Source organism: Lepisma saccharinum, chromosome 20 (genome assembly GCF_977018435.1).
Source record: "Lepisma saccharinum chromosome 20, izLepSacc3.1, whole genome shotgun sequence".
NCBI classification, from domain to species: Eukaryota; Metazoa; Arthropoda; class Insecta; order Zygentoma; family Lepismatidae; genus Lepisma; species Lepisma saccharinum.
The window spans coordinates 52,686,232-52,705,624 of NC_139248.1; the positions used below are offsets into that span (position 1 = coordinate 52,686,232).

A 19,393-nucleotide genomic window follows, 5' to 3' on the forward strand; every position below is an offset into this window, starting at 1 on the left:
TTAAAACATCAATGCACGTTTTATGCAACAACACCAGAACACAGGGCATTTTCAGCAGGAAATTTAAAATTGTGCAAAGTTTTTAATAAAAATTTATCATTCTGTAACTACAATGCTAGTCCTTTTTTTTCAGTATAGTCTAGGTTAAAAGCCTGTGGTTCAAAAAACATTTTAATTTACCTAATAGAAGAAGAAGAAAGTAAAATATATTTATTTATTTACTTACAAAATTTGAACTTCACTGGGCTGCCATGTAGGCAACACCAGAATGTGAGGATTCAAAACAGTACCTGCGTATTGCTCAACATGTGTTCCATTCTTTTAGCAAGAATTGTGTACTTGCTGCAGATATTTTTCGAGAAAAAAAATATTTTCTAATGTAAAAGCCATTCTTTTTTTGGTGGGAAATTTGAAATTCTACAAGGTTTTAAATAAAAAGTTATATCTTGGTAACTACAAATGCTAAACTTGCAGATAAAAACTCGTTTTGTTCAATACAGTCATTCGCCAAACAGAAGAAAAATAATGAAATATGAACTTTGTCGGGCCTCCATGCAGGTTCAAAATGATACCTGCGTATTGCCCAATGGGTGTTCCATTCTCATGGCAAGAACTGCACACTTGCTGCTGATACTTTTGGAGGGAAAAAATGTAAAATGTAAAAGCCATGATTTTATTTGGTGGGAATTAGCCCCTATTCCCCAAATATAGCCAGAATCAAATTCAACGTTACGTATTACTTATAGGATGCCTCCAGACTCGTGTAGCAGTCAAAACATGTATCTCCAAACATTACCTGAGTCACAGCACATTCCAAAAGTAAAAAAAAAGTGACATATTGTCGGTCGGATGACCTAACGAGGTATCTCAGTTTTATTCGAAATTGAGTTATTGATATCTTTGTGGTCATACCAGTTCCATAAATCATCTGATGAAGCAGCGTAGCTCAAAAACAACTAATAACGAAGTTATGAATGTTTCTTGATTTGGTGTATCTCAATTTGTTAAAGAATTTGGTACGACCTAGTGGCGTATCTTGACTTATGTTGTTATGTCAAAGTAAATTCTAAGCTGTATCACAAGTTGGCGTATCTCGTTTTGTTTAAAGCAGCAAATGGAAACAATACGCACACAGAAATAAAAGAAAAGTAATGCAGAAATATATATTTCAATCTTTACAGATCGGCGAAGCCACAATCTAACAATATCAGCACAGTCTGACAAAGGATAATGAAAGCAAGAGCTAAAATGAACATTGATACCTTTTGTTGAAGGAATGCCAGATGTTTCCTAATACAGAAATATACATTGGGCTGTTCATAAGTCGGAAATATCACAATTCAACAACAGAGGCACAGTTTTCCGAAGAAGAATCAAAGCTATATATTAGATAAGCATTGTTTGTAAGCTCTATTAGGCAATATCCGACGTTGTAAAAAAATTCTCAAAGCTTTCAACTTGCCCCCAGTCAGTTTGCAATCAGCCACCGTAGGAAGAAGATGGACGGACGTCTTAGTACTCTGGGAAGATGGCTCAAGAAATATTGTTTCATCAAGAGAAGTACATGTGCTCGGAAAGAAAAAGAACATCGAAGCCAGGATATCTGTACTGGTCTTCAGAAAGGAAGTGGTACTGTTATGGAAACAGATAATGAAGATTCTGCGATATCATCTGATGAAAATACACCTCTGGCTCAGCTGCTGTACAAATGGAAGGAATATCATCCTCAACGCAAGAACAGGGCGAGGATGACTTTGATATCGACAGTGGATTATTTGGAAAAGATGTCAGTGATCTGGATGATCCCGATTATGTCCCAGGGAAATCACAACATTGGGAAGCACGAGGATGTAAGGATGCAGTCTTCTTCTCATGTTCCAATTGTCACATCCTGCTTTGCTGGGATCATTTTGTTCAAGACAGTTGCTGTACATTTCACGAGAAATGGGTGCTTATTGACAAATCAAAATGTGAGGTAAACGAAGTGCAGAAAGACAATTTTTTAATACCTGATAGCATTGCCATCACTACAGACCACATTGCAACAAATCCTGAAAATTTTGATATCGACGATTCATCAAAAAAGGCACCACTATGGCTTCTCGAAAAGAAGGGAAGAAAAATATAGTAAGATGTTACGTAATGAAGGCTATGAATACATCAGTTCAGCTACAGTTGTGTTGGCCAAAACAAGAATATGATTCTAGTGGCTGCATTGATGTGTGTAATATTAACAGCTGAGAATATAAAATAAATTGTGCTGCGATTTTTTTTTTTTTTTTTTTTTTTTTTTTTTTTTTTTTTTCTTCCTCATGTTGCTGTTTCTTGATATAGACAGATGGAAGGCATGTGTTGCTGCAGCCACAAACCTTCGGGTTGAAAAAGGCTAGAGAGTTAGCTAGTTAGCTGAGATATTTTGAGCCACATCATGGGCAAGACGTGGGAGACTCTGCCCAGTGCCACCTCCAGATCGCTAGAGCAAATTGGAGAAATATTTGTTCCCTCTCGGCTCGTACCCATCATCCAACTGGCACGAAGAAACCATCCAAACCAAGATTTTCTAGATTTTAAGGCACTTGCTGAAGATCTGAGACTTTTCCAGCTTAAGAAGAGTGATGATGGTGTTATGTTTAGTTGGAAAGATATTCGTGAAATACTACGATTTCAGAAAGCAAGCAAAACACTATCTACATGAAAATAAGTTTGCTACAAAAGGATCCCGCAAAATTCGTATTGAAGAGATATAATCCTACAGAGATAGTTCCATTGAACAAAGAACCTGTGAAAATAGCACACGAGAAGTATATGAAGTTATTGTCAATGTGAGCTGGTCGTTGGAACCTCTGAATTGATCTGTTATTATACAACGTGTTTCGGGTCACTCTATACTACAAAAAAGGTTCCTTCTTGATGCTAATGTAATATAGCTAAATTATATCTCAGTATTGTGGTATTGTTGTGAAGTAATTTTGCACTTTTTATTTTTTAATTGTACTTAGTAGGGAAAAGTTTTGTAATTTTTCTATTGTATTTAAAACATGTAAATTTAAAGGACTTCAAACTAAATATAACAATTCACTTTGAAAAGTAAAGAAAAACAAATAAGCTTAACAGACAATAACATCATAAATATTTATGTATGATTTTGTTCACATTTTGATTAAAAAAGATGATTTGTCAAATCATGCAGCTGCAACTCGATACCAATTTTCATGGCGTATGTCAAAGATATTTCCGAGTGATTAATAATTACAGTCTGACATACCGATGTATCTCAATAAATTATGAAGTTCCAAGCACGTAAGCATCACATGTAACATTCAACCACACTATTCCATTGCAGAAACATAAGTCACTTTTAAGACAAAATAAAAATTCTCAGGGATAGATAGTATTCTCACAACTATCTACCAAAGTGTGTGTCAAAACGTTTTTTGCTTCTCCTGAAAAGTTTGAAAACTGAGATACGTCGTTATGTCATCTGACCGACAATATATGTCACATCTTGGCAGTAAGGGTTAACTCAAGAAAAATTTGAAAATGCACTGGACTGTGCTGGAACACCCTCCATATACCCCTGATCTTTCACCCTTTGATTATTATTTGTTTGGAGCCCTTAAGGAGGCATTGGGAGTCAATGTTTCGAGAGTGATGAGGAGGTTAATTGTAATTGTCTTTGGCACCAACCTCAGTTCTTCTATACCTGGGGCATTTTAAATTACCAAATTCCATGACAAAGGTGACTTGATTGTACTGGAATGTACACAGAAAAATGATCCATTTGTATATTTGCAATATTTCCATGTAATAAAAAGTTTGAGTGAAATTCTGGTTTATATTTGACTGACACTAGTAATTGAAAGGAAATCTATGGATACTTTAATACTATTTTTATTTTCTTCTTTTATACATATTAGTTCTACAATTAGATACGTAATATATTATGTATTAAATCATTTAAAATTGTTTCACTTTATGATGATGTGCATGTTTGACTGAGCAAAACCTGTTAGACATTCTGCCTTACCTCCTCCTTCCAATATACCATAAAAGGAGATTGTATAGGTGGTAACTTATTACATTTGTATATGCTGATTCTTGTTAATTAAGTAACATGGTGTTACTTTCTTCAACTAGGGATAAGCACTATTTTGATGATGCCACAACTCGATTTTACACAGCCTGTGTGGTAGAGGCGTTTGACTACCTCCACAGCCGGAATATAATTTACAGAGACTTGAAACCAGAAAATCTTCTTCTAGATGTGAATGGATATGTCAAACTTGTAGATTTCGGATTTGCAAAGAAGTTACAGGTATGTGTTTGTTTGTACTCTTGTACTTTTTCTCTTCTTTGTAAAAGCTGTGTTGTAGATCCATTATACGACATTTACATAATATTATCTTCATGTAAAAATGTTATATTTCCAAATTTTAAGTGTGACATTTTGACACATGAACAAAGAAAGAATAGAGGCATGCCTTGTTCATTGCAGCATGCTATGATGAAGGCACATAATGAGGGGCGGGGGGGGGGGAGAACACTACACATTCTTGGTATTGGCTACTGTGCCAGTGACATTATCAGTACCATGCTAGTGGAGTGGCACGGTACTGAAATAAAGAAAACCATACTTATTATACATAAAAGTTGCACATGCATGTGAACTATTTTTCAACATAATTGCCACCTGAATTCAGACATTTGTCATAGCGTTGCACCATCTTCTGTACAACCTTGTTGAAGAAGGTTGCCAGGGAACTTGGCCACTCCCAAACACTGTCCATCAGCTCCTCATTGCTCTAAGTGTGAGGTCCAGGCTGTAGGGAAGGTGGTCAGACACCTCCCACCAAAACTGCTGGAGTAACACTTGTGTCAATTTGGCAGAAGCTTCTATTGTATGATCCATTGACCATTGCTCACCATTCACTACACACCAAGCACTGAACACAGTGACTGACCACTTGGTGTGGCGTGAGGCAACACATGACAGTTTATTTCTGCACATGCGCTGCAGCATTACAGTAAGCCATGTGCTCGTACCAATCTGATTTTGAATTCTGAAATAGCCTACATATTTATCATGCATACTTTACACAAGAATTAGCAAGAATAAGTATGCACATAAGGATTAAATATTGAGCATTGTTCAGTTGAGCAGCTCGATTTTTATGTGACAATTCAATCACCCATCATTTTGGCTGCAACCCTGTTTTCATCTAAATCGTTCTCAAGTACATAGAGCTGAAGATAATATCAGGAATTGTACAGTTCAACAATTGTCCTTGTGTGTCTTGCACTACTATCACCATAGTACATATTAGGCAGGCCCGTATCCAGGAATTTTTTTAGGGAGGGGCCAGATTCGTGTTATATATATATATATATATATATAGTTATACTTTTTTGCCACTTTTTCCCCTGTACTATGGCCTCTTAATACTTATCTATCTTTACCCCCCTCCTCTTCCCCAGTTGTGGCACCCAATTGCCGATACTGGTCAGAAGTATTCAGATAGTTCTGAGTTTCTCAAATTAAAAATGTTTTCAAATTTCTTCTATATGCTCATACCAGAACCATTGGACAGCCACGATAATTATATGTTTAGAAAATAATATATTTGTGAATTAAATTATACGCATTAGCAATTATTATTACAATAAAGTATTTTAAATATGAGTTAATCCATAGCCTGCTACGAAGGATCATAGTGGGCTATGGTTAACCCAGAAAAAAAAATGAAGAGAGAGACATTTTCACCTGGTAGCCAGTAGCGGTGATTGGGTGCTAAAACTGGGTTGCAAGAACTTCGTAGACAAGTTTGAGTTTTTGTTTTTTGTCCACTTTTAAGCACAGATAGACTAATTTGGACTGGGCCTACAGTTTAATGTGGGATCCAAATAACTATGTGCCTCCACCGGGTCTGGGTAGTGCAGGAGCAAAAGTGGAAATAGTGAAGGGTACCTCCCCCCCCCCCCCCCATGACCCTCCAATTGCCGCCACTGCTGGTAGCCTTGCATAAATAATGGTTATAAACCTAAAAGTACCCACACTGAAAAAAACACTGGTGTCGAAGTGACTCAGAGAGTGGTTCCAGTCGGTCTACACCACATTTGGTCAACATTTAACCTCACTGGTGTTGAAATAACGCAGACAAATGGTTGCAGTCAACACCTTTTTGACACCATTGAAGTTAAATGTTGACCAAAATGTGGTGTAGACCTCCAGGGACCACACTCTTGTGTCGTTTTAACACCAACATTTTTTGCAGTGCAATATTGCAGACTGCCTCTCTACACAACAAATACATTAATTATGCACGGATAAAATTAAAATTTTTACAAGTTTGAAAAATCGTCCTTTATTTTCGTAGCTTTTTATATATTCACATTAAAAAAATCATGGCTCGAGGGGGGGGGGGGGCATGGCCCCTCCTCTGGGTATGGGCCTGATAATAGGGATGAAAAAAGATGAAAATTTTGCCTGTACAAATAAAATACAGATACAATAGCCAGCCTGCATAGTGGAGTGACTAGGCACAGCATGCTATGATGCCAGGGGTCCCTGGCTCAAATCCCAAGTGTTCTTTGTGCTGGTTTTAAATTTAATCATATTATTCAGGGTGCGAAATCCTGGGGGGATGAGGGGATTTCCTCCCACCAACAATCTTGGCCTCAAAAATCCCCCCCAACAAAAATTTCCGGGGAGGAGAGTTTTTGTTACAACAAACAAAAGATAAGCAATTACTTCTAATTTCAAATATACTATACGAAGAATAATATCGAAAACACACACAAATTAGTGTACTTGTGAGTGTTCAATGCTATTTCACTCTCAAGAGATCATTATCAAACCTACAGCAATATGCACAACAACAGTAAAGCAAGAATGCAAAACAATAATAACTATGAAATCTAATTGATTTACATTAACATAAAGTAACAAATTAATTTGTGTAATTAATAATAATAATACTAATATATTTTTAATTTAGTAATTATTTTTTACTTTTAATAACATTATAAATATGTATATCATCTAATTTATATGTATGTTTGTGGGGAGAGGGGAGTTTGAAGATTATGATCTTTCTAACCCCCCACCAGTCTTAAATGATTTCACACCCTGATAATACCTCTCATCTTCATCTTCATAATTAGTAAAAAATGGCAGAAAAATGAAGCAAAATAAACCAAATGAATCAATCAATACAGATCTAAAAATTACTGATACTGTACAAAATCACATTGCTCCTTGAAGCGCATTAGTGGTTCGTTATTCTCCTTAATCAGTGGGTTTTATCTTTGAAACTGCATATTTAGACATTTACTTTATAAACCCAGGATGTACATTCATAACAATAACAACAAAATGTCAGAAAATTCCACTAAATTAGGCTGTTTTTAGAGATATCATTGTATTTTATTTTTTATAATTTTACACCACTTTTCTGTCACTTTTGACAAATCATGATGATGAGGGATGACCAGATAAATTTGAAGAAGGGACACTCGCAAAGAACACCCATTTAATTTGTGTTATTCCCGAGAAAGGACTGATTACTTTGATAAATAAGTGGTCTAGAAGCAGCATATAGCTTTATTTTCAGGGTCACTGCATCCATAACGTTTATTAACATGCCAACAGATACATTCTTAGCAAATGTAGTTCATATGTCACTATTTGTAATTTCAGCATGGGCGAAAAACTTGGACTTTCTGTGGAACCCCGGAATATGTAGCACCTGAAGTTATTCTCAACAAAGGTCATGACATCAGTGCAGATTACTGGTCACTAGGAGTGTTAATGTATGAATTATTGACAGGTGAGTCACCCATAACTTATCAGCCTATTCCACACAGGTTATATGTAAAATTCTTATTTTCTAATACTGCCCTGCTAAGGAGTAAAAGCCATTTCAGATAATTTTGAGGAAATGGAAAAAATACATTTTGCGTTTTGTTGTATCTTTAAATTAAATTTAAGAAGCATAATTTGATGATTCAAGTATGTTTTCTTAAATTTTATTGAAAGGTGTTGCCAAAGGCTGAATAATTCAGGCACCTGCCCCTCCACCTCCCTTTTTTTTTCAAATACAGGCTAAGAAAGCCATAAATCCAACGAAGATAAAGCTACACATTTTGGAATGTGTTCCTAAAACATTGAATTTATTAATTAATATTAGATTCGATTAAAAGTAATTAATTCTTGCATGAGAGTGGCATTCCTAAAGAAACTCAACCGGTAACAGTATGAATAACTATGCCTTACATGCAGATTTTAAAATTCGACTAGCAACAGTTCATAGTGACATGTTTATTATTCTGATTTAATGATACAGAAAATGCACAAACATTAAAAAACACAGTAATTTTTTTAAAAAAAAGGTAATGGAAATTTCCATAAGCAAACTAGAAATATCTAAAAAAAAGTTTTTTAGAACTGAATTTGATACTACTGCTGGTAGTACTACATGTAAAACGATGAATGTTAATCCCTTGTATATTGTTAAACTATTAAATCTTGTATACTTTTTGGTCATTGCACAACAATCAGGAGATCTTAACCCTCTATGCCTGAGCTTTTGAATAGTTGTTCATTGTTTAATCCAACAAAGTTCAATATTTGGTGTTCATGATGTTTCCATAGTAACACTTTGTCCTTGTAATTTTCAGGAACTCCTCCATTTACTGGAGCTGACCCCATGCGAACATACAACATTATACTTAAAGGTATTGATGCCATCGAGTTCCCCAGAAACATCACCAGGAATGCATCAGCATTGATCAGGAAGCTTTGCAGGTATTGTATGGATAAGGGTTCGTCAATTAACATGTTAAAATAGCTTATGAAGTCCAACGCAAAAGTTTTTACTTCAGTGTGATTTGTTTATTGGCAAGATTGCACAGGATAACTTGAAATTTTGTGCAAAGAATGAGAACTGATCAGCTCCAAGTTCTTTTTTCGAGATTCTTGCCAGAAGTTAATGAACAATAAATATTATAGTTATGTTTATATCAATAACAGATGACAGGGAGAATGGACGATTTTTAAAAAAAGCCCAAAATTTTAATGACATTCCTAAAGTTAATTTTAGTCAACATATTATTAAAGAGTGAACTCTTGTATGTGTATTAAGGGTGTTTTGTGCTTGTGGGGGATTTCCTGTGAGGCATGTCTGGAAAGTAACGATACAAAGGCCAATTTGCATTCACATACTTTTTAACATAGTTGAAACACTTCCTATACCGCGTTAGTTAGAACCTGTCCCGTTTCCCACACTAGTGATGGCTCGACAGTTTTGGTGCCAATGAGAAACGAGGGAAAAGTCATCTGCTGGGGAGCAAGGAGCGAATGGAAGGCAAAAGAGAGGTGCTTACGTAGACGCTGTTACCACATTGTGGTCTAACTCATGTGTTTTGTTTGTGTCTTGTTGAAGAAGCTTGTTTTGTAAGCGTGGTGCTGATTAGTGTCATCTTAGCTGGAACATTCAGGAAGGGGAATTATGTATATTTGTGCATTTCCGCGTATTTTATTCACAGCCTGGCTTCGGTTTTCCCCAGCATGGGATTCACACGGTCTGCAGAAGCAAACACCGCGTGGTTTCTGCTAGAAAGGCCAGCGATCAGCTAGCGTGGGAAGCGGGACAGGTTGTAACAAATGCGATATAAGCCTGGAAACCTACTAATGTATTCCAGAGTTATAAAAGTCTGCCACCTGCTGTGTGACATGACTTCTTTCACTGTGCCATCTTTATTGAAGTGTTTTCAACCAAGGGTACGGATGTCAAATCAGCCCTTCCTAATAGAAATTTGTATAATACATCCTTGGAAATGGTATGAATGAAAACTCCAGAAATGTAGGATTTATGGTGAGGAAACAATTTCAGGAACCTCCATTATAAATGAAACATAATGAGCCTAATTTACGTGCAGATGTAAGTTAAATGCCTAATTTGTTATGTTAGACTTGTTGGGTTTAGTTATCTTCGCATAAGCAATACAGTTACAGGTATTTAGGCTAAGAGAACCAAACCTAACAACATAGGTATTCCTTGAGTAACGTCACAATGCAAGGTTGTCCTCACGTTGTGTGATAAGGGAGACAAATGAAGTCCAGGTCTACCTTATCGCACAATGATAGGGCAACCTTGAACAATAAAATAACCAAAAACCATATATTTCCCAAACAAATTGAAGAAAAACAATTTTAATTAATGAAAATAATTTTCAGTTATTAAAAAATAGAAACTTTAATATCCAAAAATAAAATTAAAATCATAAATACGGATGAAAACACTAAATGAAGAAAGTTGAATCCTAGTCGAAATTCGCATAAATATCCACGTTAAAAACTAGTTTGACATGGCAATATGTGTGTTTACAACATGGATTTTGATAAAGGAAAGCAGCTTGGTAAGTAATGTAAGAAAGTTATATTATTTCACAGAACAGGAAGTTCTAATTGTAAAATGCACAGTGCCAACAATGCACGAATTAAGTACTACGAGTGAACATTTTTTTTAATGCCGAAACAGTAAAACACAAGAGTTGCTTATGCAGTAAAGCCCAACCAAGATGTTTCTTAGGTGAAGAAACAAGTGAAAGTCACTGGGTACAAGGTCCAGACTATATGGTAAATGGTCCAAAACATATTCCAGAAGTTCAAGGTGCAGATCTGAACATTGTTATGAAGCAAGCAGACACCATGTATGAGCATTCTCCCTCTCTTATTTTGAATGGCTCGATGAAGCTGTTCTAAAGTCTGACAATATGCAGCAGCATTAACTGTTGTGCCAGGGGTCATGAAGTCAATCAAGAGAATGCTGTTTCTGTCTCAGAAAACTGATCATGAATTGTTTTTTAAATTTATTTTATTATTATTGTTTTGGCTGAAATTGAAGTTTTTGGTTTTGGGAAATGCAATAGCGGCAATATATTTCTAAGGAGCGTGAATGTAAATATCAGCTTCACATACCTTAATTCCAACAATATTGTGTTTACATTTAATTTTCCTTTCTGTTAAGACGTTTACTTTTGAATTATAGGAACTTATACCTCAAAATAGATTATTTCTAACGTAATTTGCATCCCATTTTCAAATTTTGTACAGTTTTTTAGCAGTGCCGGTAGTGGTCCGTCAAAATTAACCATTGGAAAAACAGTTCAATTCACAACATGGAAACATGAAACATTACTTGTACAATATTTGTTTTAACTTAACACGTTTGAATTTAGCTTCAGTCAACATGTTATTTGGGCCACAACTGATGCGAAATAAAGGGAAAATTATATACTCAAAGATAATGGTTACAACAATACAATTACTCTAAGAAACACAGTGCTTTGATTTTTTGTTTCCATGGAAGGTATGTTTCAAGACTGAAAGGTTGAACAATACTTTGTCATCTGTAATATTGTAAGTTTAAATGAATTTCTATTTGTATTTCCACTTTTCATGGTTGTTTACTTATTACTTATTATTGCCTGATGTTTATCCAATTATTGGGATATTTGTGCTAATGGTATATAATATTTTTTAGGGACAACCCAGCTGAAAGATTGGGCTATCAAAAAGGTGGCATTGGTGAAATTCAAAAGCACAAGTAAGTTAAACTATTTTTCTATCATATGACCACAGTCTCCACTTTATTATAGCGTAAGCTTCATGAAGACAATTTCCTATTTAGTTTCTTCTCTATTTCGTAATTACTACAGAAGGTTGTTTGGGATATATCTGAATTACTTTGCCACCCCACTGCCATCTGTGTGATTGAGTTGGAGGGACGGTGGAGCTGTTGTTATCAGTCATGTATATATCGCCTTTTTATGTCCTTTCACACAGAAAATATAAATTAATAAAGATAACGTAAGGAGATAAGTAAAACTTACCTGTTATTTTGATTCTATATCAGGCGACTAAGTGCAGTGCAGTGATTTTCCAATGTGTACTTTCTGCAAATAATTTACACATATATATGCAAAGTTTTAACGCTTGGTGCGAAAGAAAATCCAAACTCATCACTACAATTTCCAGAGTAAATGCCGAAACACGCCTTCTACAGTTATTCTACTCTGAACAATAACTGTGTCCTCTGACCAAGTCTAAATTTGGAAAGGGAAGGGGAGATTAGCCTAGACTTGAATTTCCAAGAACTTACAAGGTGAATGCCTTTTCTCATGGCCGATGATCTTTTTGACAGCAAGGGTCCTTAAAGAAAAGCTCGTGTTCAGAAAGTGCACCGGAAGATTTAAAGTCAAGCTGTCCTCTGTCCTCCTTCCTAGGTGTATTGTTACATGCGAGGGCACTTGTAGGTACAAAACCTGGCAGACTTCAAAGCAAAACTGGAAACAATCAGGGAATTCCTATGGGAAAACTTGATTTTCAGAGACCTGACTGCGATGTCACGTGATTTTTGCTGTTAACTGAAACTTGAGTACACTTTCACATATCTAGTGCAAAAATATTTTTTCCAAATATTCTTCAAAAACAAGATAAGTTGAAATAGATACAGTCTCATTTTATAGGGTGCGACTGGTGGTGGGGGGGGGGGAGCAAAAATACAATCTTGCCCCTCCTCTGTGGTTTCTTCAAATCAGGCAATACTAAAAGAGGCGGAAGAACTAAGGGAGAAACTTTTATTTCTTGGTCATTTAGATTTATTAAAAGTTTAATCTTTGTTTTAAACATCATGTTCACAGCTGATAGCTTAGTTTTTTAACTCAGAAAGAGGTAAAACCATTATGTTCATGTGTGAGCTTTTCTTTTTTGTTACCCGTGCATGTAGAACCGTGCCATGAAGACACATTTAGGGGATGTGTGGGTAGGGCCCACACATTCTCGATCCCTGACATTTTGGAGGTGATGTGATCAGCACCATGTTTCGGCTGCATTTATCCCCCAGGGTTACCCATTCATTTGAGGCTGGGTGAGCCCCAGAGCAATTTATGCGGGGACAAGGCTGGAAAAATTCCCACGTTAGATCACCCACCCCAGGAATCGAACCCTGGTCTCCACAGGGCAGTCAGACGACCTACCACCTAGATCACCGCGTCACCTAGTATTAGACTCAATTTTTTTTTAATACCTTCAACTTTTTTGCCTAGAAGGCTCAAGCTCGACCTGCCCCCCTGGTTCAGAGTCCTTGCATCCGTGTAGTTGTAGTTGGAAAGAAGAGATTTAAAATTAAGCTGTTCTCTGCCCCTTCCCATGGGGGAATGCAAGGTTTATTGTTTCACACCGACCGCACGTGTACATACAAAACCTGGTAGATACAAAGGAAAACTGGAAACAGAAGCAGCGAGTTCCTAAGGCGATAATTCCACCTTGCATTGATTTGCTGAGACGTGGCTGTCATTCTTATCTGCACATAGATCTTTCTGACATGTACTTCTTGCTGGTAGTGAAAACTTGAGTGCACGTTCATTTAACTAGTGCACAAATATTTTTGCAGTTTTTTTCAAAACGAAACATAAGTTGGAAAAATATAGCCTCATTTTTAGCATGTGACCGGAGGGGCAAAAATACTATCCTCCCTTGTTCATGAGTGGGGGGCAAGTCCCCCCCGGTTCCAACATCCCTGGTACACATAATATTGTTAGAAATGTTGAATAAGTGGGAGAAGCATTATTATGATGTTTATTCACTTTTAGTTCACAGAAATTGTACTATAGGTCTCGTGCCACAACTTGAGCTCTGGGGAGAAAGTATTCGAGTTGACCGCGGAGGCAGTGACAACCCTCATAATGAGTTCTCTGCCCTTCAAAAGCAGTGTTTCCAACCACACTAATTTCTTGCTATTCTCAATATATGTTACCAGAATGCCTGTGATAACCAAGAGCATTTCTTAGCAAAGCTGTATATACACTACGTTATTTTAATGGAAAGAAAAAAGTATATCGACCTTCTAACCTATTACAGCTGTATTTGCTTTGTACACAATGCCGCAAGCTCCTCTTCTCCCATTTCATTCTCTCTCCTTTTCGTAATGGAAGTTATTGGGTTAAAATGTCTGTCCACCCCTTTGATATCATCAATGCGTATATACGTGTCTTCTCAATATATATGTGTATATATACATGTGTGTGTGTGTATGTATATATACACATATATCATGTACAATAAGTACATGGCTCTTCCAGTGTTTGGGCAGTGATGAATATCTCTATAAAGAAATTGGCATGAACAACAATAGTATCTGGTTTCTCCATCAAAACCTCCTACTAGATTCAGTTCTTTAATAAGGAAGACAAAGATCAAGTAAACATTTCCATAATGAGACCCCAAATCGAAAATTGATTTTTTCTCGCAACTTCTTTGATAGGTGTAGGTACAGTATTATCCACAACGTAAGAATCTCTTTCAAGTCTTCTAATAACCCCTCTTTACTGTTTGTGGCAAAGTGGTTAGCAAAGTGCGCTTCGACGTCATAGGTCCTGTGTGTTCTTTGTGATTGTCCCTTCATCAGTTTCATCTCATCATCAGTCATCCTGATCTTTGCGATTAGCAAAAAGTGACAGAAAAGTGAAGTAAAATAAATCAATCAATGAATTAATAAGCCCTTTATCCAAATTTGATTAATTCATTTGGTTTATTTTACTTTGCTTTCCTGTCACTTTTGGCTAATCGCGAAGATGACAATAAGTGAAGATATGATGATATTGATGAAGGGACACACACAAAAACACTACCATCTACAGGCCGGAATTCAAACCTGGTGCTCCTCGCGTCGTAGCACACTGTGCTAATCACTCTGTCACGGATATCGGCGAGTATCTTGGGAAACGAGGCTTCTGCCACATTTCTTGCCTGGCTTCGCAATGCAGAACCCCTTTTTCCAAATTATGCAAATCTACATCCAGTTAATTGTTTAAATCTGTAGATGGCAACATTGAAAATTTGCTCCGCCAGCCTGCCTTTTTCTTGACAAAACCAATATGGCCTCCTTGGATTTCCACTTTCCCCAGAGCTCAAGTTGTCTCACGAGACCTATAAGACCAGAGTTTTTGTCCAGAATGCCTATGGGTCAGTCCATACTGAATGGTCCAGCACTGGTTGCCTGATCATTTTTAAAATGTTCAATATTTTTGTTGTTCAAACCCCTATGCAGGGGTAGTTCAAAGCAGGCATTATTTTTCTAAAACTTGACTTTGGTTTAAAATGGTGGCCATTTTGTTTCATGATTTCGGATATTTTTGGCCTTTCCAGACAGTTGCTATAAGTATGATAACTCAGATAAGAAAAATGATAGAAAGCTGTGGTAAACAACATTGTTTTCAGTACATTTCAAACTTTATTTTATGTTCTGTGCCTTTTTTCACCATCTCGAATGAAAATGGCTGAAATGTAAGGTCAAAATTGATACTCAATTTTGAACAAAAATCAAAGCTTATTTTTTTTTTAAGTAGGGAAGTGATATAATATCAGAGCTATAATTTTTTAGAGGAAACATATATATCCAAAGTTTTGGCTGAAAATATCTGAGCTAAAACTGGTTTCCTCTTTTAGTTATCTTTTCTTTTTATATATATTTATCCCTACAGCGGCAGGTGAGTTCACCCTTCACCCTAAGGGCACCTGCCACTCATCCAACCTAATTTACACCCTCATCTGTCAAATCTGCAGCAACTTCTACCTAGGCGAAACCTCCACCCCCTTGAATCTAAGGATAAATAATCACCGTTCCTCCACCCAAAACTCCGATTTCACAGTTGCCATCCACACCAACAGCCATAACACCACCTTCAATAACTGCTTCCATGTTGCCATCATCCACCTTTTACCCCCCCGCTCTGACACATCTTTCCGCAGGCGATGGGAAAGGGCCTATATAGCAGGCATGCACGCCACTATACCCCCCGGACTCAACCTAGCCAACCAGTAACTCTTTCCTCTCCTCCCCGAAACTACCCACCCACCTTACAGTAAACACTGGCTAAAGTATTTCGTGTTTCCTTTCAACTGTTTCTGGCAACACTGACCGTAGAGACGCTACGGTCAGTATTCTGTGCCTCTACTCACAGTGTCGTCGATCTTTTATCTATTGGTTGTCCAGCGAAAAGAATAGACTGTTGGGTATATGAGAACAGCGTTGCCGCTTGCCGCAGGGGCGAGTAACGGACTTGCTGGCAGTGAAAGTACAAGACCAAACAAACGTGCGTGGCGCTTGAATCGCGGGTACGTACAAATTGAAGAAATAAGTTCACGGTGAGCTATTATTAAAAACAAGAAACAAATTCACAAAATTACATAAACTGAAAGAATAATTCTTAATGAACTTAATTTTCTCTCACATGTCACTCCAGGGGGTTAATTCCTTCCATTGCAGAATCATCACCAGAATCATTTTCTTCTGTCAGATCATCACTCTCGCTGGAATCTTCACCCAAGTGGATTATTATCTGATCAACGTCATCCTGCAATTCATCTGCATTCCACATTTCCTTCTCTATGTCCATGACATGTTATACGTAATTTTGCCAGTTTTCAACTGTTACTGTCTTAAATTATTCAGTGATTAAATTTTCAATGTATTTAGTTTTGAATGTAGTGTTGTTACACCGCACATAATGCTTAACCTGTGACCACACAAGTTCAATCGGGTTCAGTTCGCAATGATATGGGGGCAAACGAAGCACCGTATGCCCCATCTGTTTTGCCATCTCATCGATCTTATACTTATCGTACTTAATTTTATGAATATTTGTAAGTTCCAGAAGATCTCTCCGTAACATGTCGTCATCATAACGTATGCCATGAGATTTCAACCATTCTCTTAAATCATTCTTCTTCCACGAGGTTGTCTGCATTGGCTCTTGCTTGCGGCTATGATAAGAGGCATTGTCAACAACAATAACAGATCCCGGAGGGAGATTGACGAGCAACTGTTTCCGAAAATACATCTCATACGTTTCTCCATCCATTTCATCATGGACATCTGCTGTATTCTTTTTGCACTGAAACACAAGTCGGGCGTTTTGCAGAAAACCGCGTTCGTTACCCGCATGCACTAAAGCGTATCGCGCTCCGCGAGATGTTGGATTTTTTAAACCTGTGGAAAGACCTGCCAGAAACGCTTGTTTTGCAGTTGTAATTGTCTTGTCTTTCCATTCATAATTGACTGAGGTTCCGGTGTTCACCCAGGATTCATCAGTGTAAACAATATTTCTATTTTCACGCCTATAATTCCTAATCTCTCTTAAATATTTATGGCGAAGAGAAATTAAATCTTCTCTTTCCATTAACATGGATTTGTTGCCCCTTTTCTCATACGAAAAGCCAAGTTCTTTGAGAAAGACATGAAACGTTGATCTTTTAAAATTCGGTAATGTGGAGTCAGAATTAACAGCAACAAGAACAGAATTAAGTGTTGGGGGTTTGTTTTTAAAAAAGAATTCGTGAACTTTACGTCGCACAGCACTTCTGACAAAATCATTATATTTTACATTTCTACTTGTAATTGGCGATCTTTTCCTGGGTCGTTTCTTACCTGGTGTTTCAAAAGGACCTTGAGAATCCTCGCCCCGAATTTTATACACAGTAGCCCGAGAAACTCCAGTTGCTTTCGCCGTCTCGCTGGCTAACCAACTTACACTGCGATCCGGATTTTTCTGTTTTAAATAAACAAAAATATTCATTACTATTTGCCTTTCTTTACTTTTGAGAACCTCACCACGCCTTCTCTTCTTTACACTACTTCCGCTCATATTTCAGTATTAAAACCAACGGTTTTTTACAGCACAACACAACACAACCCAAAGCACAGATCCGCCACGGTCATTCCTCGTCGAAACAAACGGTCAGTCACCCTCTCCTTCCGTGAAATTTTGTCTACCGCGGTACTGGCTGAGGGGGTGGGGTGGAAAGCAGTCGACAACGCTGGGCTCGCCGTTCCCCTCCGTTCACGTGCCCCTGCACAAACAAAATTTAAAACACGCGCTGCTGGAAGGAACTTTTGCTGGTCTGAAAGCTTAACCAGTTCCAGAATAGCGTTTTGCATTCGAAAGAAAAGCAAGTGTGTTCACCTTTGCGCTTAGTAGTGAAAACAATATTTAAAAAGAGGGAGGATGTAGGGAAAGTAAAAGCCCATTTGAAGCAACAGTCTATTCTTTTCGCTGGACAATCTATACCTTCTTGAAAATGCGACTCAGATCGCGAAATATTGAATTATTTCTATTCGTGTGGTAAGTGTTTACTGTCTCCTTCATTATTTGTATATATATATATATATATGTTATGAAATATGCGAAAATTTTGAATTTTTCTACTGTCCGGTGAGTGTTTCCTTTTACCTTCTTTGATTTATATATATATATATATATATATATATATATATATATATATATATATATATATATATATAAGCGCCCCTATATATCTTATGGGGGGACCTAAAAAAAATTATATTTACATTGTAAAGTGTACTTTTAAGCATAGGTAACCAACAATTCCGAGTGATATGATTTTCACCTAACAAAGCATTTTCTTCCAATAGATGGTTTGATGGGTTCAACTGGGAAGGACTAAGGAATCACACTCTCATCCCACCAATCATTCCTAACGTTCGTAACGTAACGGACACTTCCAACTTTGACGAGTATCCCGCAGATTCCGAAGGTGCCCCACCAGATGATCTCACGGGCTGGGATGCTGACTTTTAACATAGGAATATGTGGTGATAAGTTAATAGGTCTATTTTTTTGAAATTGTGTACATAGAACTAAAGAAAATGTATGTCTGATATGGAAAGACGAACTGCGTATGTGTGGTTTGTACCATATGAGAAGTACTTACACTTTTTGCGAGGCAAAGATACTCTGTGCTCAACATTCATTTCTTATGAATGTGTAAGTCCACAGTGTTACAAAATACGAAAGGAAAACACCAAAGAGGGTTACAAGCATTGTACCCTACTCAAATTTTATTTGTAAAAAAATGACTTTACAGGTTTGTCATATTGGTGCTTTTGAATCATTGTTTGTTTCCTTAGGAATACAAAGAAGAGAGAAATTATATGCAAAGCAAAAGATTTGTATTTTATTAGTGTGAAAATATACAATAAGGTACAACTTGAGTTCAACTTACCTGTTTTTTAGTATAAAAATCTAATTCCTTTTATAGTTCATGGGCAGTCATGAATTTAATGTACAGCGGAGTTTCACACTGTTTTTGTTAAATCAATTGTTGAAACTGAGTTAGAAATATGAAAGTTTAAACCAGAATTGCTGTTTGTTTTTCTGGAATATGTTGTGTATCATTACTATTGAATTTTTATAAAGTTTTTTTTATAGAATGTTTATAGGGATGACCTGATATAGAAGCAGATAAAGAGGCCTATGTTATTTTTAGGCTTGCGTGCCATGGAATACAATCTAGGTTTCTCTTCCTGCCTGT

General features: G+C 36.8%; 1 protein-coding gene across 2 annotated transcripts in view; it reads left to right on the forward strand.

Moving 5' to 3' along the window:
• for (cGMP-dependent protein kinase for) overlaps nucleotides 1-19,079 on the forward strand; it is a 261,102-nt gene extending 242,023 nt beyond the window's left edge. For both annotated transcript variants that reach the window (XM_083141470.1, XM_083141469.1), the window contains exons 10-14: nucleotides 4,138-4,315; nucleotides 7,697-7,826; nucleotides 8,677-8,803; nucleotides 11,544-11,606; nucleotides 18,495-19,079. In XM_083141470.1, coding sequence (XP_082997596.1) covers nucleotides 4,138-4,315; nucleotides 7,697-7,826; nucleotides 8,677-8,803; nucleotides 11,544-11,606; nucleotides 18,495-18,660 — 664 coding nt within the window. In that variant the 3' untranslated portion in view covers nucleotides 18,661-19,079. The remainder of the gene's footprint in view (nucleotides 1-4,137; nucleotides 4,316-7,696; nucleotides 7,827-8,676; nucleotides 8,804-11,543; nucleotides 11,607-18,494) is intronic.
• Nucleotides 19,080-19,393: the final 314 nt, after the last annotated feature.